Below are 23,959 nucleotides of genomic sequence, written 5' to 3'. Positions count from 1 at the left end.
AACTATAGTAGGCCGTAGGGCAGTAAGCCCAAGTATTCATCAAAACAAGGCAGAGTTTTCATTCCTGAAAAGAATATTTTATATTTTTGATAGCCACTGTAACATTTCACAGTTCCAATGTTAAGATTGAAATTAAATCTAAGAAAATTCAAAACTACACTTATTGATTCAATGAAAATGTATTGCACATGGAATTTTAATGGAAAGTACTCTTAAATGTTTGATAGAATTGTTTTTAAATGATTAAATGGAACTAAATTTCCCTTATAAATTAAATACAACCGAATTGTACTGTGCTGTATTATTATTATTATTTTTAATAGTTGAATCCACTGAAACATTATGCAGTGTTTAAAGGTTAAATTCATTTATTCTTTTTCAAACCACTAGAGGGAGCCAACGTATCACTCTGCCACACATTGAGGATCATTTCAAACCGATTGTCTTTGAGGACTTTGGGCTAGACGAGAGGTACACTTTCACCTTGGACTGCTTGCCAGTCAATTGCAAGCTTAGCTTTTAGATTTTGTCCCAGTCTGGCATTTTTTTCTAATGAATCACACAAAAGCACAATTGCATTTTTATCATCGCCGGCTGATTTCATTAGCGCAAAAGCTTTAAATGAATCTGTCCACTGTTTTGGCGACAATCTGACCAATTTGAAATCTGACAGAGCTTGCAGGAGATCACAACGAGTCTCTGCGTGTACCCTAAAGGGTTGCTACGGTGACTAAAACTCCATTCAATAGTTGACAACGGATTGGCAGAGAGGAATCGTCTGCAAGTGCTGAGTCAATTTATGACGATGAAGAGAATGAGAATCATGTCCATGATATAAAAGTCGGGAGAGTTTTTCTCTTTTCTGATACGCAGGGCAGTGAATGCAGGTTGGAGGATAAGTTACATGCTCATCATCTTTCCTGACACTGGCAGCATCACAACAGTTCTTTTATGTCATGACAGAATGGAGATGACAGTGTAAACGTGTGTACAACAATCCCTAAGAGCTCTTGGCAAATGAGCGAGTCATATGCACCCAACCTCCCCCACTGCATCTCCCGAAAGCTTCTCCAGGCATGGAAGGGTAAATGGGAGCTAGTAGTACTCCTCGTAGCTCTTGGGGTTGAGACAGTAGAGGACGCCCCCGCCAAAAGCGAAGATGGTCCCGCCCCAGGCCAGGCCGTAGCCCCAGTTGAACTCGTGGTAAATCTTCAGGTTGATGCTCTCAATGAACTTGATGGGGTAGAGCACCAAGCTGCAGGCCTGCAGGACCACTAGAGAAGAGACATTTATTGTTCCTTGAAACAACATGTCAAGTCACTGGGGATTGGGCCAGTGAGAGGGACTAAGAGTGGTTCAAATAAAAATGTTTATCTTCGTAAAAATGCATGGTACATCATAGATTGTCATGAGCAATCAGTTTTGGCTGTAGGGAAGGACATAAAGGATGAATGAAAGAAGGATACAAGTGTGCAGAAAGGATTGCCATGAAATCGTCCAATTCACCTTCAATGTGATTAGAATTTTACTCCTTACTACTGCACTATTGACTCTCAAAATGGAAAGTCTATCATAAATTCAAATGTAAATCAATGCCCAACCACCAAGGTTATTAAAGTTAATGAAAAAGCTAAAAGTAAAATAAAAAAAATAATGAAATGAGATAAAAACATTTACTAAAAGTCCATTTCCATTTACAAAACAAACTAAAGCAATTAATTATAACAAAAATCTCCTCGTTTTCATTTGTCATTTCATTCATGCATGAACTTGCGGGGTTGAATTTTAAATGTTCATATATATTGATATATACAGAAAAATTAAGGTTGAACATGTGTTTGGGAATTTCTTTTCACTTTTTGACACAATAAATAAATAACTAATTAAATAAATAATCAAAACAAAAATAAGACTAACACTTAAACTATTAAACACTAAAACAAATCTTTTAAAAAAAAATAAATAAACCGACTTGAAAAAAATTTATTAAAATAAGCCACAAATGACTAAAAACTACCTTTATTTAAAAAATTTATAACCCTGCCAATTACTACAAATGATAATATAAAATAAAGCCATACAAAGTAAGAAAAAAAATGAAAGAACGCATCAGTTGTTCCACGTCAGTCATTAAGCGCCATATATTGTTAAGTTAATAATGAGCTTCTGTGCAGTTAGCCTCATCAATTTATTTTAATCAGTAAATAACTACTTTTATACGAATGCAGTCGGGTAGCATGCAGGGGTCTTAAAGTGTTTTGTAGAGATTAAACTGATTCAGTCTGCCTGCATGGCTTAATTTTTGCTTTTATTGAGGTGTACGGTGGACAAAAAACTATGGAACAGGAAGGAAAATCTGCAGTTGCTCTGGATTTGACTATCAAATGTGGAGAGGAGGGTTTGCAGACGGCTAGTGGCCACCTTTGACCTTTTTGCTGTGATGTGTGCATGCCGCCGACCCACCTGTAGCAAAAAGCATGAAGGCGACAGGCCTGTAAAATCGCCGTCTGGTGCCGATGCTCACAGCAACCAGAGCCACCAGGAATGACATCAGCACCAGGGCTCCGCCTCCTAGCAACAGCGCCAGTGTGGCAACCTGCCAATCTGGAAACAGAAGCACAGTCAGGTGAACACTTTTTGACTAAATTCACAATGTAGAACAGGAAAAAAAACACACACAAGCAAGGTCTCTGGGCGAAGATGGAGACGGTCTCATTTCGCCACCATGGATGTGGATCAAAGACAAGTCAAGTCAAATGAAATGTGTTTGAGTAAAGTTAATCTTTGAATCACATGCAGCTCCTGGAAAAGATCTGTGCCAACTTCAAAAGTATCACCATCATGCCATGAATAGCTATGTTAAACCAAAAAAAAAATCTACATTTTAAATCAAATCCACCCATTTGTTATCATCAGCTTTGAAGTCATCCTCTTTGAAGTGGGCCGAGCTGTTCCTGTGCTGTGTGCAGTCGTTTACCGACCAACACAATTAGCACCTTTGAATGACTTTTCTAATATTCTTCCCCAAATCACACCCATGTATGAACAATCACATCGTCTTTATGGGGGGGGGGGTTAATATTCATGTGGACTGTCCTGAAAAAAAACATTTTAAGCTTTAGTGACTCCTTTAGTTAAAACACAATTTAGATCTAGTTTTTGATTCTGATCCACCAGTGTCTAATTTGACAGTTTTGGACAATGTAATTTCCGACCATACGGCTGTGCTCTATGATGTTGTCTTTTCCTGACCATTATTAAATCGTCCGTTCCTGAGTGAAGCCGTTGGCTTTTTAACCCTCTATCTGCTGGTCGGTTCTCTGACGCCTTTGATGATTCTTGGGTCACCTCTTCAAACGCAGACCAAGCCAGCTTTTGGTTTCACTCATGATGCAGGACTATTCTGGATTTGGTGGCTCTATTAAAAGCTGTGCAGTTAAAAGTCAGACCTGGGCTCTGGTTTAATAACAGAACTCGCTCAGCTAAAGAGGAGTGCTGCACAGCTGGATCTAGGTGTAAGGAAAGACAAGCTACAGTTCTTATCAATTTTAAAAGAGCACTGGTAGAGAGGCCAAAAGAGAATAAGATTTGTCAACGCTTTTTCCAGCTTACCATCACAATTCATGTGTACTATTTAAAACTAATGGCTCTGTTTTTAACACACTTCAGCCTCTTTGAACACAGAACACTTTCTCATGGATAAGATAGGGCTCTCATTTCGAACCCCACATTTGACCCCTCTCTCCGTGTCCCTTGTTCGGGTGGTGTTATATTTCGTTTGAAGCTGTTTCCTTGAGGTTTTTAAAGGATATGGTTTGACAGATTAAGTAACCTGGCTCCCCTTATGACTCTGTTTCTCCTCATTTCTTTAAAGGCATCCTTCAGATTGGGCGACCGGTTTTGGCCATTGTCAGAAGAAGTCTGTCTTTTGGTGTCGTCGGCCAACATTTTGAACATGCTACAGTGCAACTCCCGCTCAAGAAACCTGGTCATGATCCAAGCTGCCTTTCATTTATTTATCTTTTTTTGGGCGGGGCGTGTTGCACCATCTGATGAAATCTTTTTGAGATGAACATAAGGTCATGGAGTCAGGTTTTAAGAGAATACATAGTCAACCCTCCCTACCTGAGAGTGGTTTGAATCCTATTTGGCAGACAGAAATTTTGAGATAGCCTTGGTTGCACTGAGTACCACTCTGCACCACTGTCGTATGGCATTACACAGGGTTCGATTTGGGGGCACTTGCTGTTTTCATTGTACTTGCTGCTCCTGTGCCATCTTAATAAAGCAGGGTATTTCCTTTCACGGTTATACAGATGAGCATCAGATCATTTGCTGCTGCGCAAAAAGGACACGTTCCTCCGTAAGGCCACTCTGGTCCTGTCTGGAGTAAATCATGGAGTCATGATGTCTGGTCCCAGTGGCCCTTGTACATCACACCTTGTTGAGTTGGGCCCCTTGGTAACTTATCTAAAGCCAAAAGTCTCAACATCGGGTTTTAAATTGGAAAATGCTGTTAAATTGGAGGGAAAAACGGCTGCCTGTTGTTAAATCTTTTTTTTCCATCCGAGGTAAATCCTGCTCATTCTGAACATCTCCATGTACAGCACTTTCTATACAGCATTGATTGTCTTTATAAAGTCAGCCATTCCTCCTTCAAGCAGCTCCAGTTGGTCCAAAATACTGCTGCTCACCTATTAACTGGAGGTTGTAGCAAGGAGCACATAACTCCAATTCTGGAATCCTATTTTTGAGACGCTAAACATGAATGAAAACTCACCAAATTTCGCACACACATCGGGTTTGGCGAATAATTTTAAATTTTTACACAAGTACAAAAAAAAAAAAAAAAAAAAAATGGTTTGTAGCGGCCCCAACAGAGGTATACCACATTCCAATTCCGGAATGTTTGACCTTGGGCTCTGGAAATGGGGAGCCATCGGAAGTACCCTCAGCCATAAAAAAAAAAAAAAAAGTATTTTGTAGCCATGACAGATTCCATTTGATTGACTTCAAATTGGACTGTACCATCTAAAAATCTGGGACAACAGCACAGGGGGAATAAAAGTGTTTTCTACATACTATAACGAGGGGTGTCAAACTTCGCTTCTCAAAATTCTTTAACCAAGCATCCTAGATTGTACGTCCGGGAGAACTGCTCCCTCCTCCAACATACCTGATTCAAATGACAAGCTCATCAGCACGCTCTGTAGAAGCCTGATAATGATCCAGACAGCTGCTCACCGCTTTAGTTTGTCTTTAAATCTAAAAAAGGTCATGTCCCACCTTCACTCTCTGAGCTCCTCCACGCTAGGCGCAGCTGCCCGTTAGGTCAGGTCAGTGGACCAGATGCTACTGGAGCTACCGAGGCCCTAAGTAGAGGCTCAGAGGGGCTCGAGCCTTTTTCGTTGCCGGTTTTTCTCTTTGGAATGACTTCACACCAAATGTTAGGCTAGGCAAGTCCCCTTTATCCATTTTTAAAGCTCATCTTAAAACAGCACTTTGTATGCAGCGCTGATTGTTTTTAAAGTGCTCTATAAATAAAGTTGAGTTATCGATGATCCAATCCAAAGCAATGTTAAAGTGGTTCCAAACACTAAGTTTAATAATTTGTGGTTCACCAAATAAATACCGAATAGGTCTTTAAATCCTTCAACAATCGAAATCAAATGCAGACTTCAGGCATTATTATTTAGCAAGCCAATTACCGCACTTCATCAAACGGAAACATCCTATTAAGGAACATCCGTCTTGGGTGATTGCGAAAAAGTGAAGGCTTGATGATTGATGTAATGCCCCACAGGTCTGATGTGCGTTGGATGAGGTTCAACTGTTCACCTTTGCTCACATTTTCTTTCACTTTCTGTCAGAAACCTGAAGGTTTTATGCTAAAAATAACTGCAAATTTGGACTATTCATAATCCCCCCCACCTTCACTAAGCTGCCAGTTCCATCTGAAGAAAATAAACCCCAAAGCATGATATCACCATGCACCACTATAGGCATGGCGTTCTTTTGTAGATGAGCAGTGTTGTTCTGCAGGCCTACTTGAACAGCTTGTTATTTGAGCTTATTCTCAGCCACTTTAAATAGGTTTTTGAATCTTATTCCATAAGATAAGATAGTCACTTCCAAATGATAATAGGGTGTGCACACCTGAGCAGCACGTACATTGTCAAAGTCATTTTTGTACTTCCTTATATATATATATATATATATATATATATATATATATATGCGCAAAAAAAGCAGGATTACAGCAGCAATAATTTTCAGCCGATACTAAGAAGTGCTGAAATACAGTATTTCCTGTATAGTTGTATTTAGTCTCAAACTACACAGTGTGCCACCACCTAGTGGTCAATAAAGCAATTACTCCACATATAAAGAAGAGTTAGACAAAAAATAGTTACGAACTGTACAAAAACTATACAATACAACTTTATTTATATAGCGCATTTCACAAAACAGCAGGACCGTAAACCTGCAAACCGGTGGTGGGAGGTGGTTGTGTGTATGGGTCAAAAATGGGAGCAATAAACTCCTTCAATTTAGTGAGGAAGAAAAACAACATCTTGTCTGCTGTAGTAGGAAGTAAAAGGATAGTAGGAAGTAGTCAGATAAAATAATTTTGGGGAAGCACTGTACTGTCAAGTGTTCAGTATTAACGCCATGTCAGAACAAGGTCGACTGTACGATTATGACAGTGGGTGGCTCCATCGATCTGCAAGAACCCGACCGCCACCGAAATAAAAGATCAGCTCATACTATCATTTTCAGTTTCATATTAAGTCACCCACTATAATTATTTTTGTCTTGACAGGATGTTCAAAAAGAAAAAAGGAAAAAAGGCAGATAAGCAGGGAGAACAGGAAAGAAGCAACGAAAAGTAAAGAAAGAAAATGAAAACCTGGAAAGGAAAAGTTGAAGTTGAAAGATTTAAAGAAAGAATTCATCTGAATAAAGAAAAAAAAAAGCACTAATGTAGTGCAAAAGGAGAGACTTAATATGAAGCGCTTGGAGGGGAGGTAACAAATACAAGGTGAAAACAAGAGGGCTAACGTTACAAGGACAGAGAAAGGGCAGCGTGAAAAGAGATGACAGGAGGAGCAGACGAGTGGAGGAAGGAGACAAGAAAAAGCTAAGTGAAAGGTAATGAAGAGAGCGAGCACTTAGTTCACTTAAGCTGACAAAAAGCCTGCACTAGAAAATCTTTGCTAGACACATTTAGATATAGTGGGCAACGGTAGCTCCATGTGCACTTAAATAGCACACAGACCTTGTTCCAGATCTCAACATCAAGCTCCAGTTTGTGCTGTCCCCGTCATCTTTTATCAAGCCAGATAGAAACAAATTCAAAGCTGAGATGTGTTGAAAGTGAGTTGAAAAAGCGAATATAAAACTGATTTTCTCCATAGTTCCATTTCTTTGGAATTAACTCTGCCTTTTCAAGTTTTTATCTGAGGGAGTAGACCCTTTTGGATCTTTTTCACAATTGTATGTATTTTTATCAAGGTATAAAGGACTCATATATTTCTAAATATAACCCACTCGATTTTTTTTCTCCCTGAAATTAGCATGTCTCATGCAAGTCAAGCAAACATGCTGTGGAAATTTAGAACGACTCGCTCATTTTCAGAAATAAGCAGATCAATTGATTAGAGGGGAAGCTATCAAATATTTTAAGAAATGAGCACTCTTTTGCTTATCCGATTTATTCATCAATTAATCAGATAAAAACGGATTATTGGACCTTATCAAGGCATTATTTTTGTCGACTTTGGATCACCACCCTCGCGTCCTATTCAACCATCTGCAACTTTGAGTGCTTGTGCCTTTAAAAGGCAGAGCCTGGCCAGGTGAGTGACGTGGGCGCCAGCGAACAACAGTGTAGGAAAGCCAGTCGGCATTTTTGAGTGACTATAATTGTCATCATTTTTTTCCATTCATTCTTTTTTTTTTGATGAATAAGTGAGGATCAGGTAAAAAAGGAAGATGTACGTTGTATTCCGTAAAAAAACGAGGGATAAGTTCCTCCCAAAAAATGAATTAATTCACAAATATGAGGATGTCTGCTGTATTTCCAAAGTCAATTTTTGATAGAGTCCGCTTCAAACAGGGAGCTGAAGGGAGAATGAAAGAGAAGAGAAAACCTTTAACCTATGAAATCCATTCCTCTTATAATGCATGAGGCAACTGTATCAAAATAGTCACTAACTACACAGGCGGTTTCTGACGATCCCGACTCGTGTGGTTGGACCATTACCAACTAGTGCAATTATGAAATAGTTTGCTCAAAAGTCAAAAGCATGAGAATAAGTTGTCGCCCAACACAAGAAGGCAACCTCTGATAATGCACTCTCTTTGTTTTATTTGATTGATTCTATTCGTGGCCTGTGGCCTTTTGTGCAAATTTGAATCAGGACCGCCTGCATACTATATTTGTACAGTGTCTGATATTTGTATAAATAATGGTCCTCCACTCAAATTAGCCCTTTTTTTTCCTGATTGTTTGCCTAGTAGTCCTCCTGCTGATAATCCGAGTAAGAGAAAATAATTCTCAGTAGATTATTGTTATAAAAATGAGGCCTCAAGTGAGCCTCTTTTACCTCATCAATAAGAACATTACACTGATCCCATCCAACGTCTGCCACAACCCGATTTTAACATTAGCATGTAGCCCTAAAAAACACAGTAGAGAAGGGAAAAATAAGAAAAGACATGCCAGGGTTTTCTGCATGCAAATCAATGCAGTTCCTAACATCCACCAAATGCACGGTGTAAATAATTAACTGAATGTAACACTGCACATATGTTGTAATATGGAGAAAAGCATCTGTGTCATTGTTCTGGTGACATGGGATCAAGCAGAAACGTCTCTTGTGTTCGCCTTGCATGCAGACGCTTATGTTCCCGGCTATTTTTTTTTCTTCTTGTCTGTCTGCCACAGCTGAGTGCAACATCACTTCCCGCTCCATCTTTGGCTGCCACGAATAGAAATAAGCATCTCTGGAGACTTGGAGGGTCTCTGCTGGAAAGGGGAAAGCGCTTGGCCAGAGAGGGAGAGCCAATTGGCTTGAATTTGAAAAGATTTTAAAGGGTCACATTTACACTCAAAATATTGCAATCAATCCAGAACGAGAACAAAGTATGCAAGTCTCAGTACCATATGTTACCGTCAAGTCAGTTCATGTCTTTGTATAAGTGTATTCATCATGAGACCGAGAATACTTTAGTTTGTGAGACAACCTACTCATAGTGTGATCTGTGTGTGGTACGTGCACCCTTCGTACAGTTCAGTTGTATTTAACTTTTAAGTTTAATACATTTAAAAGTTGTTTTCCCCATATTAAGGTGCTGTGCTGATATTCAACAAAATTGTATTATAAACATTTTCAAAATGGTGATACTTGATGAGATGTCAGTGGTGGCGCTTAAAACGTACCACCGCAGTAGAACATTCCAATAGTCACATCTTCGACATCACATCTTGGTGGGAAATGGACAAAAGTTGAAAACGCATCAGATTTGAAATGACTGCCTTCCTGGTTGGACAAAGGAGGGATTGTAGGAGGAATGTTGGGAAAGAAATAAAGACAAAAACGAATACCAAACGCCAACTGTTCCCTCTTCCATAGAGGAGGGAATGTGAGTTGATATCATGCGTTCATGGTCTGACAAGTCTGCAATCTTTCAAGGTCAGGTCGAGGTCACGCTGTGGTACCGGGAGTAAAATGCCATGCTTTCATTGTTTGAATCGAAGAAGCAACATAGATCATGCTTGACAAGCAAAAGAAAGAAATGGTTCTGAAGTTATGCATGAGCCACAAAAGGGAGCTTTCATTTGTGTGTGTGTGTGTGTACGTGATCTACAGTTATACATTTCATATCTTGAAATGATCATTGGTGATTTCATTATGTAAATGGAGTCCATCATTGCCATTGCTGAAGCATCCCTAGAATGTTCTTGAGCGACCCTAAATGATTGGCTTGTAAAAAACGTATGCTTATACAATGCAACAGTGAGGCGCAAGGATCAAAATGTAAAAAGGAATAATTTATGAAAACGACCACCCAATTGCCGTTTCTCCTCCCATCTGCCAACTCGCTCTGTTTGACTGCAGCAGAGACCCGAACCCGTTGACAGATACAATAAGTTCAGCCTCTCAGAAACAGTCGCATCTTATAAAACTCTTCCAACAACCCACTGAATGCAACTAAAGGTTTGTTACAATCGTGAAAATCATTCCCTTCTATTAGAGGTGAACGATTTATCATTTTTGTCTTGAAATTGTAATTCCAGACTACGCGATAATGTGATTGCCAAGTCTGTGGGTGTTTTTTTCTTTTCTTTTATTTATTTTTTTAACACACGCCTGACTGGCGACAGAAAGCAAGATAGAGATAGAAAAATCAAACAGCTACATAGCACACACACCCAAACCCGGAAATAAATAAGTTAGGTCAGCCAGGACGGGGGGGAGGGTATGTTACAGTAAAGTACTGTATTGATTATTTATAACATTAGATGTTGCATTGTTTTCGCAACATTTCGAACCAGGAAAGGCTGAGTTACACCCGTTTTGAGAGCTGCACAATATTCGGTTTCAAAATCACACAGCATCTTTTGTTTTCTAAATCAATCTAAATGCAAAGATGGAAACAGCAGACATATGCTACGTCCGCATGAAAATGAAAACATTTAAAAGAAGCAGGTAGAAAAATAAATCGGAAATTTCTTTTAACATTAAATATTAACTTTTTGGTAAGCAACTCATTCAGAAATTTCTATTAAATGTTTTGAGTTTATATCATGACACAATACAAAACAACTTTATTTATATAGCGCATTTCAAAACAGCTGGAGTTGTAACGAAGCGCTTTCCTAATGGAGTAATATAAGTTAGCAGGAAATTAGAACAGATTATTCGAGATGATTTGATCATGATATGACTTTTAGGACATATTGCTCGGCCCTCAGTTTCCATTTGAAGCAGTTAGTCAATGCCAAAAATATGAAGAAAAAAAAAAAAAACTGCTCGATATACTCGACCATTGATGCACAATGAACATGTACGTTAGTGCAAAAGGTGAAGCATTCTATATTAAAACAATAGTTTTACGTGTTCTTTTAGATTTATTTACATAAGACGAGCTTTAATTCGTACTTCATTGAACCAATTTAAACACCTGAAAAAGGACTGCAGCCTCTTTCGTGCCCTTAATATACTTAATAAACATAACACGTTTGGATGGAATGATGTAATTTTATGTCACGTTTGTAAATATTGTATTGAAGCGTGGTTTGAAGAAAATTGTGAATTTACAATCGTCACAAGAACAGCAAATTGACACTAGAAAAATATTAATGACATTAACGATAAGTGTATGTTCGCTCAACTATAATCACCTTAGCATTGACTAAAAATAAAATCTAAAGTTGTTGAACTCCTCCCAACCAGTTGAGGGTTTACCTTGTTTTGTGTCCAAAAAAAATGACCAAGGATAGGCTCCAGTTACCAAAATGTCACCAAAACCTAAATGGAAACACTGCTGATATCCGCCCAATATCGTTAGAACAATTGTCCTCGTTGACGTGCATCGCAGCTCTGGAAAATATACCCTCAGTGCCAATTAAAGGATGAGCAGAGACAGCCTGGCAGCCGAGTCGCCAGGGGAGATGGCAAATGGCAGCGAGCAACTTTAATATTATGAACTTGTGAAGAAGCCATGCAAGAGGAAAGGAGATGCGGGGTTGCAACAAGAGAGAAATCAAAATGTGACATGAAATATTCAGCTCGCCCTCACAGGAGGCTGTCCGCAAATAGGTCAGCTCAATATGGTCGCCTAATATTGGCGCGCGCGCACACACCATGCCAACAGCAGCAGACAATGCACAGTCTCCAGGTAGCGGCTGTGGATTTTGAAAAGGTAGAATAATTGAAGGGTAGTCATAGGCATGATGGCGTTCTTTCAGTTAGTACCAGTTGGCTCCCACTGGGTAGTGGGCGTAAATAATTGTGATTTTAAATAGACGGCTATGTCGGATTAAAAAGGCTCACAAAGTCATCTCCTGTCATGTTTCTGATCAGGCCTATTAGAAAAAAATTGAATGTTGAAGAAAAGTTGAATGATTTTAGTAGTTGCAGACAAAAAGTGAAACTCACAGATTTGTTAAATGGGAAAGTCATTAGCACAATTACCCAAGTTTCGGAATGTTAAATAAATTCAGAAAACGTTTCAAGTCAAGCTGCGACGATTACCTTGACTTGAATGACTGAAAATCTACAAAGAAAATGAAAAAAAAAACAACAATTCTTTGCATCAATATTGTGACACCATTGTCCTAATTCTACTCAACTCATTTGATTGCCTTCTACATAAAAAAAAGGCTTGGTGCCCAAGGAGATTGAACAATGCAACTATTTCTTTTTCTAGTCATAGTTACACAGTATTAGTGCAACTCTGCATTTTTGGTTCCATTTTAAAATGCATGAAACAATTACAGCTAAAAAGTTCAAGGCCGCAGTATCACCATCAATTTGTTGTCAAGTTGATCCTTTTATAAACTTGTCAGAAATGCTGGTACAAGATGCAAAGTTTTTCCAAAAAATGTATTATCTTTTTTTTTTTTTTTTTTTAATTAATTTGTACATACCTTAAAGAATTCAAGATATAAGCTAATGATCAGAATACAGTTTATTGTCATTGTACTCAGTATACAACAAGATTGAATTACAGTAAGAGCAGCTGCTTTCTGCTGTGATTTATATATGATCCAATGAATCACCAACTGTTTCTGAGCAAAATAACTGTTTGTGGCACCCCTAGTGTTGTGAATCTACTGTATATATGTTTTTCACTTTTTGAACTATACATTCAGACATCCATTATCCCAGCTGCTTCTCCTCACTTGGGTCGCAGGGGGTGCTGGAGCCTAACCCAGCTGTCATTGGGCAGTAGGCGGGGTACACCCTGAACTGGGTGCCAGCCAATCACAGGGAACACAAACGCTAACAACCATTTACACGCACAATCACACCCAGGGACAATTTAGAATGTTTCATGAACCGACCATGCATGTTTTTTCAATGTGGGAGGAAACCGGAGTACCCGAAGAAAACCCACAAAGCTATGGGGAGAACATGCAAACTCCACATTGGAAGGCCTGAGCCCAGATTCCAAAATATTCCAATTCATCAAGATTCAACGGCATGAATAAATTAATAATTGTCAAACACTCCTAAATATAAATGTACTTTTCGATAATGTGCAAATGTTGCAGCTTAAGGTCCTCTTCACCACACAACAAAGTTATATAAAGAACATTTTAGCATTTTGAGCAGAAAATTTAGAAAATGGGAATGACATTCAGTTGTTTTGTTTTTTTAACAATGGTTACAATAGGGTTCAGAAATGTTGTTAAATCTAGAAATAGAATTGCTAAAATGGCAACATTATTTTAAAAACGAGGTCCTCTCTGTTAATGGAAGTAGTGCAGGTCAACGTAAATAAACAACTGGGATAAATATTGCATTTTTTTCGATATACTCTAGCTTCCTCCCACATTTCAAAAACAAGACTTGTAGGTGTGAACGGTTGTGTCGCTAATATTAGAATTGCCAACTAATCTAGAGTATGCCCCTCCTCTCTGCAAGACAATTCAGTCCTAACCTTTCTAACATGAGTCCAACGTGCTGGCCTGCAAAACCCCAAAAAGTTTAGGAACCACACGACCATTCAGTTTTTGTAAACAAAAGAAAAAAACGCAGAGCGCTCATGCATTATTGGAATGTGCAATTGCACCAGGTACACTTGCGTCCAGGCACCCAGAGCCCCCGCCCCCCCAACCTTTTGCATGTCCCTGGTGTGCCTAATGAAGCGTCCGCAGGGTCGCGCTCCTCTCACCTGAGCTCAACGTGGTGTTGCACTGCCACTTGTCGGTGCTTGTCGGCTTCCAGCAGGACTCCCACAGGGACAGGTAGTACTGGTCGTCAGCCGTCACCCACGCGGGACTCATCACGGCGCCCACATCCAGGCACAGCGCCAGGAAAACGCAAACCAGCCCGACCAGCTTGAGCGGTGTGAGCGGGGAGCTGCGCGCCGACTCCTCCGTCTCGGTGACAGCCGACGACATGGCGGGGGCCGCGGATGCAGATGAAAGAATTCCGAGCAAGACAAGTCGCTTGTTTTTCGTGGGTGTATCCCGCGCGCCGGACGGGACGTGTGCCTTGTGGGCATCACTCGAGCAGAGCAACGGAGCTTGATAGGCTAACCTGGAGCCGCTGACGTCACTGCTCCCATGTGGTAGGAGGTAACGATGAATAAATGCGTTTTTTTGCAGCTGCATGTAATCTAAGTATTTTTTCCCTACGACGATTCAGTGATGGAAAACAATTAGCAAATACTTTAGTACTTTTTTTACTTCCACTAGCTACGATTAAAGACAGACAGACTAGGAAGTAAAAAAGTAAAAATCCTTTATTGCTGTACTTTTGTTTTTTTACCAGGTAGCTATACTTGAGCGTTTTCTGTACACCTTTTTAACTGAAGTCCTTGTATTTCAAAACATGTACAGAGTTGTGGAGATAACGTACAAATAATTTTATTGTCAGGAGATTCTTCGGGTACTGGTATAGGTCAACAGCAAATTTGCAGGGGTGTCAAACTCCAGTCCTCGAGGGCCAGTGTCTTGCATGTTTGCCATTTCTCCCGGCTGCAAAAACACCTGATTCAAATGAGCAGGATACTTATCAGGCTTCTTCAGAGCTTGCTGATGAGCTGATTATTTGCAGCCGGCAGATTTAAAGCATGCAGGAAAGCGGCACTCCAGGACTGGATCTGGCCGCCCCTGATCCTGCCTAAAGATATTTTCTGAAGCTGATTTAAAAAAAAAAAAAAAGAAAAACCCTGTGTCTATATATATTTCCCAAGCACATCAGGTTTCTTTTATTTTCTTATTTTTTTGAAGATATTTTCCTTTTTTTATTTGAATATTTAAAGTTTGAGCAGAGATGCAGAGGCAGGAACTCAGGAGCAGAATCAGTGACAAAAGTTTGTGCATCACCTCTCAGGGGAAAAAAATCAGTTCTTTAAAAAAAAAAAACTCACAATGAGGGGAAAAAGATGCACTACAGTCACGACTGGAAATAAGATGCTGGCTGGAGAACACCTGCAGAGCAGAGTCACGTGTGAAGTGGACAGGTGGGCGAAATCGTCTGGCAAAGGATGAGATTTGGAAGACGGCTTCTAATTGCCTGCAGGTGGTTGAATGAGCTCTGCTCTCCAGCAGCTCTGCCCTGCCTTCCTGTACTGAATGTGGGCATTGTTGAGAACATAAGACGAAAAAATCACAACCATAACGAAATAAAGGAAATCAAAAAAAAAGTGGTTGCACAAGTGTGCACACCCTCTTATAACTGGGTTGTCTATTCAGAATTAGGCTGCACGTTAAAATTAATGTAAAACGTGAGTCAGCACCAGGTTTATTATAGTTTTTTGATAACAACCAACCACTCGAGCTCACAATCACACAGGGCCAATTTAGAGTGTCCCATTGAACTTACCACGCATGTCTTTGGAATGTGAGAAGAAACCGGAGTGCCAAGAGAAAACCCGTGTGGGAGAACATGTAAATTCCACACTGGAAGGACGACGCGGGAATCCAACCCTGCACCTTGGAACTGTGAGGCCATCGTTCACACCAGTTGTCTACTGTGCCCCCGTTAGTGAAGATGTTTTTTCAATTTCATTGGTTTTCATTTCCTAAAATAACTTTGGTCGGCACAATCCCGTCACCATTTAAAGAGCCTCTGTTTTACCACAAATAAAGTTCAGTTGTTCTAGTAAGCTTTTCCTTTTTTTTTGCTTTTTTTTGCTTTTTAGCTGAAGGTTTTGGACAGTTCATAATTCCTTCACCCTTTTTAATGCTCCCATCTCCATTTAAAGAACCATTGTGCAATTACACACAGTCAATTATGCAGACCTGACTTGCCATGTGGCAGGAATGTTGGGCGGATGTAGTGTGGACAGTTCAAAGAGGAATATTAAGACTCGTAGGTGGTAGTGGGGTGAAGAGAGTCAAAGGTGCATGCCAGAACAAGGATTCAAGGAAGATGGCGTGCATGTATTTTGCATATTTATCGACAAAACAAGGCAATGCAGGCAAGCGGCTATACATCCACCCAACCCACTAACATCCTCAGCAGGTGTATTGGCATAGCAACAGATAAGCCATGCTAAAAGCAATTACGGGATGTTCTGTTGCCTGAATAAGAAAATAAGAATGAAATCAAGCAACAAAAGCAAAACAATGCAGCGACGCTTTTGCCTTTCACTTTCAAAGTTGCAATTCAGCGCTATTTTTCGAGCGCTTTCACATGCAATGCTGAATTAACAGATTTGAAATAGGTTTTAAATTCAATTTCCTAACTGCACATGCATATGCACTACTGGATTATGCATATACAGGGGAAGGCTTTCATCTTTCCTCAGCTCAACTCAGCACTCACGTGTACAAAATAAAATGGTTCAGACATGCTTCATTGAGTTGCTGCTTGCACTTGTGTATGTCAAGGACGACCGTTATGACGACTTAGATGTGTGTGCGTGTTTGTATGTGTGTAGAAGTCACCTGATAAACTGGTATTGTAGCAGCAGGATATGAAATATGCTAATGAACCGAAATAATAATCAGCTATCGTCTCTCTCAGTCTGTCTCTCTCACACACACACACACACACACACAAACGAAAGACCCCCTATCATCACCAGTTCATTTCATGGTCTCATTTTACGCTGCATGTATATAAAGTTTCTCTAAAAGTATTGGAACTGCGAGGTGTAAGGTTTGTTTTTGTTGTATACTGAAGACATTTCGGGTGACGTTACCTCCACAATGCTACACAGCTGAAGTCTTAAGGTGTTTCTTCACAGCTCTCACAATGTTTCTGTCTTCAACGGCTGTTGAGCGACTCTTGATCAGCCTGTTCGATGTCGGTTGTTCAGGGCACTAGGAGTTCCTTTCTTTTTCAGGACATTTCAAATTGTTGTACTGGCTGTGACCAATGTTTGTGCAATAGCTTTGATCGATTTCCCCTCAACTCTCTCGGCTTCAAAACGGCTTGCTTTCCTCAAATAGGCAAGTAAAACCCAAAGCCAAAAAGAAGCACGACCTAATGTTTAAGCAATCAATATAAAAAGAAACACGAGCAATCCAACAGTCACATGTTCCAATACATTTGCTCCTTGAAAAGTGGATGCTTCAAACAAAAGGTGCTCTGTCCTGAGTTCTAGATGTAAATACCATGATGAGATGCTCTACTTTTGCAACATAATTCATCTTTTTATCTGTAACCCAAATGTCAAATTCAAAGGAATACCCTTGCCGTTCCAATACTTTTGAGGGGACTATACATATCTGTTCTTTTCACTCTTTGTAGCAAAGTGGAGCAGGCTATATTTGGGGGGTTTCCATACGAGCAATTCAAAAGTATGTTTTTCCAAAATCCATGTAACCTTCAAGACAACACAAGAGGGTCAAGTTCACTGGAGTTGTTTTTAGTGATTTCCGACACAAGATCAAAGTAAGCAGAGGAGAAAGTTGCTCTTCCTTTTCAGTTTTTCACCAGTGATAACAGAAAACATCAAACACAACTACGCACTAGGAACATCAGACATTTTTAAAGGGCGCAAGACCAGGAGGTCAAACCAACGTCTATTTGCGCTCACAATATTTATCTTCAGCCTTTTGCGCCGTTACAATGCACACTGCAGAACCCGCCCATTCCCTCACAGACACGTACTGTATTGTATATTTATTTCATAAGATTTCAGAGCAAACTCTCAATCTTTTTGAAAGTCGACCAAGATATGATTCAGAAGCTCAAGATTTAAGGGACATGATTTATGATGTGATTCAGAAGCATGGCGGTGTTATCCAGCAAAGAAAGAATAATAGATCTAACATTTGATTTGAACGACTGCTGCGACCAGTATGTCATGGCCATTTCTTTGATTTCCTGCTCATCACGACTGACTGTGTTAAACCTCAAATGGCTTTTAATTAAATGCAATCTAAATATAAGGATTTGACCTTAAGGCCATGTTACACTGAAGCAGTGATCACCAAAATGACACAATGGCGAGAAGGAAAGAGACTCAAAAACAGTAACTGAGGCATCAGTGGCGCTGCGTCAGTCATTTAGCACTGAGATTTTGATGGTGGGTGGCGCCATACCAATACTCGCAGAGAGCGCCACACTTGGGTTGACTCTGTCCTAGTGGACCATATAGGCCCGCGGGCCGTATGTTTGACACCGCTGCATGAAATGAAGAAAGAGTTGAAGAGTTATCTGCGAACTTTCAGCGGTGATGAATTTGCCAAGGCGGGAATACGAAGATTCCTTGTTACAAAGTTGGAATGCTGTTCACAGGGGGGTCCGAGAAATGGAGCCGTCTTTTTGGGCGACGATTCAAACGGAGGAGGGGTTAAGCCTCGGATGTCATACATCCACTGCATGCCTGATGCCTGAGGTAATGATTGGCCAGCTGTTAATTGTGCAACTTTGATATACAGTGCAGAGTAAATGATGCTTTCGAGTACCTGGATGATGAGTCTTGCGTTGTGCCTCTTATTTTTGGTGGTGGGGCTGAAAAACACATTGATGAGAGCGCCGCTGGAATCGACAGGTGGCAACATTCCAGAAGTTGGCGTTACAACAAACTCATTGCTGCTGCCTGGCTGGAATGTTGCAGTGAACGGCTCCGGCCTCCTGAGAATTGAAATGTATGCCTTGAAATTAGTCAGATGGACAAATTGGGTAGCCTGTCCAGCTCCCATTTATAATGTTGCCCAAACAACTGCTCATACGTATTCTTCCATGATTAGCTGGGCAAGGCTTATATCTCAATCCGGAACGGCTTTTGGGGGAAACGGTGTATTATTTGAGGAATAGTACCAGTTTGACAAATTCAGGAGTCTGCCTTCCCACAAGGCGTCAACAAACTTTTGCTTCCCATTTCTGAAAGAACCCAATTCCCAAATTAACTTTGATTAAAATAAATACTAATAATTAAATTAATATATGTGAATACACTGTCAATTTCCTCACGTTAATTATCAACAATGATTTGACATGAAACAGATATTCACAACATTCCTAGGACATCGCAACATGCTAACGCTAGTAAGCTATTTTTAGAACATGTGGGTGGGCTATTCGTGTGATCTTTGGAGCTTTCCTGGTGGCCGTAGGCACACCTGCTCGCCCCTTTAACAACTAATACATTAAAAGTTGGCATTTTATATTTTCCTGGGGTAGTTACAAGAAAAATGAATACTGTTAGTTTTAAGAATATGAACCTCTAGTAAATGGGTGAGGAAAAGGTTACTTTAAAGAAATATATTGCTCAAAGGTTTAGGGACATTGGCTTCAAGGTTTATGGGTTTTTTGGGGTCTTATTATGCCGCAGTTTTATTTTTTTTTTTTTTATAGCGGAAAATATTGCAGAAAATATAACACTCTAAGAGTGTGTATCTTTCCTCATCTGTATTGAGTCCTACAAGTCCTATAAAAAATATGCTATAAATTTTAATAATTCCTTTCAAAATTTCCAGCTAGTGAACATCTGAAACAATTACAATTACAATAAAGACATTTAAAAGTTTTCTTTTTTTGATGTGCTGTACTGTACGTGGGTTGTTAAGCGGTTTAATACTGGACAGGCTAAACAATGTAAAAAGGGAAAAACAAGGAGTGACTTGGACTGACAAATGCGTTACATTATTAATTGTTCAAGTGCAGAGCTTCTCAGGATCTTCCGTTATTGGAGTAGTAAAGAACCAAGCTTAAGCCAAAGTAGGCATCCATGTTTTTAACGCTTATCTGAAATTCTCTGAGAAACACTGATCTAGATTTGCTTTTGAACCGGACTAAATAAATGTCAACTAGCTGTTGAAGAGACGCTTCAGTCTGCTTCTTTTTCCCTTGAGCAAAACATCGAGTACCCCAACCTTCATTAATCAACCCCCGGCCAACGTTGCTGAAATAGCTGCAATTGAAAAGAGAGATGGCAAACATTTCTTTCAACCTACATGCAACAAAGCAAACATACACACCGAGTCGTGCTGGTCAAGTAGAAGCCCAGCGCGGATGTTTTACCAAACTCCGTGACATCTGTGTCTATGATGTCATCGACCTGGGACTCTGTGGCGATGACATCGAGGGGAAACTCCCATATTTGTCCGGACACATGCTGCACCGTTAGAATTGCAGAGCACCTGCACACAAACACACGCGGACGTACATCTTCCATTGATACTTATGATGCTTTGGCCTCCTCGTCTGATGACAATCACAAGTTGTAGCATGCTAATGTGTGTGGGTGGCAGTGGCAGTGAACATAATTTTCTCACAAAGAATGCTAATTCTGCAAGGTATCGACTCTGCCAGGCACATTAATGGACCAGCAGATTAAGATCGAGCATGATGAATGAATTCTCTCAACAGGAAGCCTAATGCAATGTACAAGACAAAGAAGACTTGGGCCTTTGTGGCAGTAATAGTCTTATTTGCAGTTAAACGCTTAAAGCTAAGCGATTCTAGACGCCTGAAGTAGATAAAGAGGAGTCTCTAATGAACCCAACATTCACAATTTTCCATAGCAGGAAAGAAGCAGGAGTACCCAGAGTGAACCTATGCAAGGATTAGCGCATGCAGGCTCGAACAGACGAGACAGATGACGCCAAAAAGAAATAATGCAGTTTACCCAGCATGTCATCTGTTATTTACAAAGCAGGAGGACAAACTGATTGAACGTGCCCCCTCCTGTTGTGCATCTGGATCATGGCATCTTTTTATGACTTCATATTTGCTTGCACGCAGCGGGGGTGCAAAATCTGCCATCTTTCTTCACATATTGGAGGCCTTGATCCATATGAAAATGAGCAACGATGTGTCAAGCTGTGAGGATATATGAAACTGCATGTCTGTGTGAGTCTGCGTCAATCAAATGTGCGCACGGGTGCCTCCCGTCAATGTGCATAAAGCTTGATCTGGTGATTTTTGTGCCAGCACCTGCATTGATTGACCGGACAGTGGAGCAGATTGACAGTGAGCGTCACAATGCCGCTTTTGGGGTCCCTCCTCCCTGCTTCGATGGAGGCAGTCAGGCAGTCCTCATTTTCTTTTTCGAAACACACCTCACATTGGAAGTCTTCCGCAATCACATGTGAAACTGGAAAAGTCATTAAAAAAGATGATTGCGCAGCTCTTCAGACCAACAGAAGGATAGAAAATAGTGCGAATAAAATTAGTCCATGGATCTATTCGGCTTTGAACAATGGATACACAATGCAAATTTCATTCATTCATTTTGTTGTCAAAATAATGAAAGCTCTTTTTCGGGGACTGTAATAAAAGCTGCTGTTTGATGCAAAATGTTGCAAATTGACTTTGGATTTTCAGTGCAAATAACCAGTCAGCATTTTGTTCTGTCTATTTGACCTTGCACTGACCTTGGACAGTGACCTTTGTGTGTTGCAGGTTGACAACAAACCGACAACACCATTTCGAAATCAAAGTCAATCCCAAAATTACCTCCTTGGGCTCAGTAAGACATAAACATGAATTTGTGCCAGTGTTGACACTCCGCCATTACAAAAAAAGACAAAAATACATGTGAGCCACACCTTCATGTTGAATTTGATCTCCTGGCACAAATCCAGTGAGCTGGACATCAAGCCTCTTCTCCAGCTGGCAGCCCGCTTCGCACTGAACCACGCAGAACGGTGAGTTATCAACAGGCCCTCTCACGGGAATCCCACAGAGAGGGTAGATCCAACAGATGGTCGACAGCTTCTTCCTTGCCCTGTTTAATTATGAGTGCAGAGCATGCTTAATGCTTCACTATTTGGCATTAGGAGCAAGTGAAATTAATATGAAGACTTCAAGCGCAAAAGCCGACAAGTAGCATTTAGACAAAAATAGAGCCACAGCTACTAGCTCGTGCTTCAACTGTTTGCATCGGTACAGACCGACATTTCTTTTTTTTTTTTAACCAGACGGTGTATTTGAACAATGCACCAAGGGTTGAATTCACTCAAGGCTTTTGCGTGGTGCTAACAGGTAAAAATGGAGCAAACAGACAGCATGGATTTCACAATGTGCATGGAGATGGTAAAATGGATCATTAACTGAGATGCGGAGCAAAATGTAACACGTGCACCGGTGTAATTCAAATGAGGTCATATGCACATTCTTGGAAAAGAAATTGCCCACCTCTATGTAAATGAGCCTCATTGATAAATGACATCTAATTCACTAACCCCATGCAGCGCTAACAACCACATGCAGTTTGAGTGACGCAAATAAGGTCTAAAGAAAGCTGATGTAAAATGAGCGCTCCTCTATGGAAGCTTCTTTTACACAAGGGGGCGCATTACGATCTGCGACAACTGACCAATGTGAGGTAACGGTCCGACATGTACAAGACATGTCGTCCTAAACTGCGTACGCACAAGAAAGAAAACTCTGATCAATCGTTTTGAAAACGTCTCTAAATATGCCCATATCAATCTCTGAAAATATCCAAATGATTGCACGAGTATTTTGGAATTTATGAACATTAAAGGAATGAATGAATGTTTTTTCATAACCCAAAAAGTCAATAAGAATTTTCTTTAATATTGAGAAAAAAAAAATCTGCGCATTGGTGGTCTGCTGGTGCCAAACCGCGAATATGTTGGCATCCACTTAAACCAAATATCCACTTCACATTTGCTGGGGACTGCCAGAGAAAAAAAGGAAAAAGCTAAAACGAGGTCCTGACAGTTAGGCAGACGTTTTTAGAAACTTAAAAGCCTCTTTCGTCCCTCAGAGTCAAGAAGATCTTTGTCTAAAAGCACATTTGTCAGCTCTCAAGTGCTTTTTGGCCAATTAGAAGCCTTAAACAGTGCTCAGTTATATTTAGCCAGGGAGACAACGTGCATCACATTTTTTTATTCTATTAATAAGTGTAATGTAGTTCAGGTTTGTACTCTACCTATTGCCCAAAGATGGCTGGGATAGGCTTCAGCACCCCCGCAACCTTTGTGAGGGCAAGGGGATCTGATAATGGATGGATGGTTAAATTAAATTATACAAATAGTATAATATATAATATAATGCTGCAAATTGCAAATAACGCAAGCCAAAAATCCGTTCCCGTCAAAACACAAATACAGCCTTCAGCCAGGCTGAATTTTTGCACAAACTCCTTCAAAAGTTCTTTTCGGACAAAATATTCAATACAAATACAAAAGGTCAAACGCATTGAATATTTTGAAATAATCAATGTTCATGTTGTCATGCATTTCTTAAACCTTCTTAATTGCGCTTAATAGTACGGTTGTGAGTACAAATACGATGTGATCTCAAAGATGTTAAAAGAAATCTGCCATAAAATAGAGATGTGAAAGCGATGATGTAGAAATGATGTCATGGGATCGCTGTATTGCACTTTTGGAAATGTATTAATTGCTCTGATCATCTTATCACTTCATATATTGAGTTACTATTTGTGTCACAAGTTGTACCCAATGCAGAATTCTGTCAGAAGTAAATACAATGCACCTTTTTCCACTTGTAAACGTGTTGAGGGGCTTCATCGAGATGCACAGCCAGGCCTGTTGTGTGTCCATAGACATCGGTGCAAACACCACCGGCACATCCAAACTGCCCCGCTCACTTATCTGTATACCTGCGACAAAAATCCAAAACAGAGAGTTTTCCCAATTTCCATTAATCATGACCAACACGATTTATCTGCTCTAGCGCTAATGTAGGACACAGAAAAAGAATTTGGTGTGTTTGTTTCCAGGAAATTAACAAGAACAAAATCCCGCTCTGTAATTTCCCACATAGATTGATCTTTAAAAAAGACAGTCCAAAGCAGCTGTCCTCCTGATAAACTGAGCAAG

General features: G+C 40.1%; 2 protein-coding genes across 2 annotated transcripts in view; both read right to left on the bottom strand.

Moving 5' to 3' along the window:
- Window positions 1-929: 929 nt before the first annotated feature.
- Window positions 930-14,307, bottom strand: LOC148340334 (transmembrane protein 47-like). The gene is made up of 3 exons (XM_088289263.1): window positions 13,909-14,307; window positions 2,464-2,604; window positions 930-1,274 (listed from the first exon to the last, which is right to left on the bottom strand). The coding sequence occupies exons 1-3, from the start codon at window positions 14,135-14,137 to the stop codon at window positions 1,096-1,098; spliced, it is 549 nt and encodes a 182-aa protein (XP_088145389.1). The 5' UTR covers window positions 14,138-14,307; the 3' UTR covers window positions 930-1,095.
- Window positions 14,308-18,166: 3,859 nt separating this feature from the next.
- Window positions 18,167-23,959, bottom strand: part of LOC148340333 (cilia and flagella-associated protein 47-like) — a 38,333-nt gene continuing 32,540 nt past the window's right edge. Inside the window, exons 62-67 of the mRNA XM_088291258.1 lie at window positions 23,613-23,739; window positions 21,692-21,870; window positions 21,078-21,237; window positions 20,120-20,281; window positions 18,605-18,773; window positions 18,167-18,529 (exon numbers count right to left, since the gene is read on the bottom strand). Of these exons, the coding sequence (XP_088147384.1) occupies window positions 18,350-18,529; window positions 18,605-18,773; window positions 20,120-20,281; window positions 21,078-21,237; window positions 21,692-21,870; window positions 23,613-23,739 (977 nt within the window). The 3' untranslated portion in view covers window positions 18,167-18,349. The remainder of the gene's footprint in view (window positions 18,530-18,604; window positions 18,774-20,119; window positions 20,282-21,077; window positions 21,238-21,691; window positions 21,871-23,612; window positions 23,740-23,959) is intronic.

The sequence above is a fragment of the Idiotropiscis lumnitzeri genome, chromosome 3, assembly GCF_059441095.1.
Source record: "Idiotropiscis lumnitzeri isolate Australia: NSW breed Sydney's pygmy pipehorse chromosome 3, RoL_Ilum_1.0, whole genome shotgun sequence".
NCBI lineage: Eukaryota > Metazoa > Chordata > Actinopteri > Syngnathiformes > Syngnathidae > Idiotropiscis > Idiotropiscis lumnitzeri.
The sequence above is the reverse complement of the archived record's forward strand: the minus strand, read 5'-3'. Positions and strand labels throughout refer to the sequence as shown.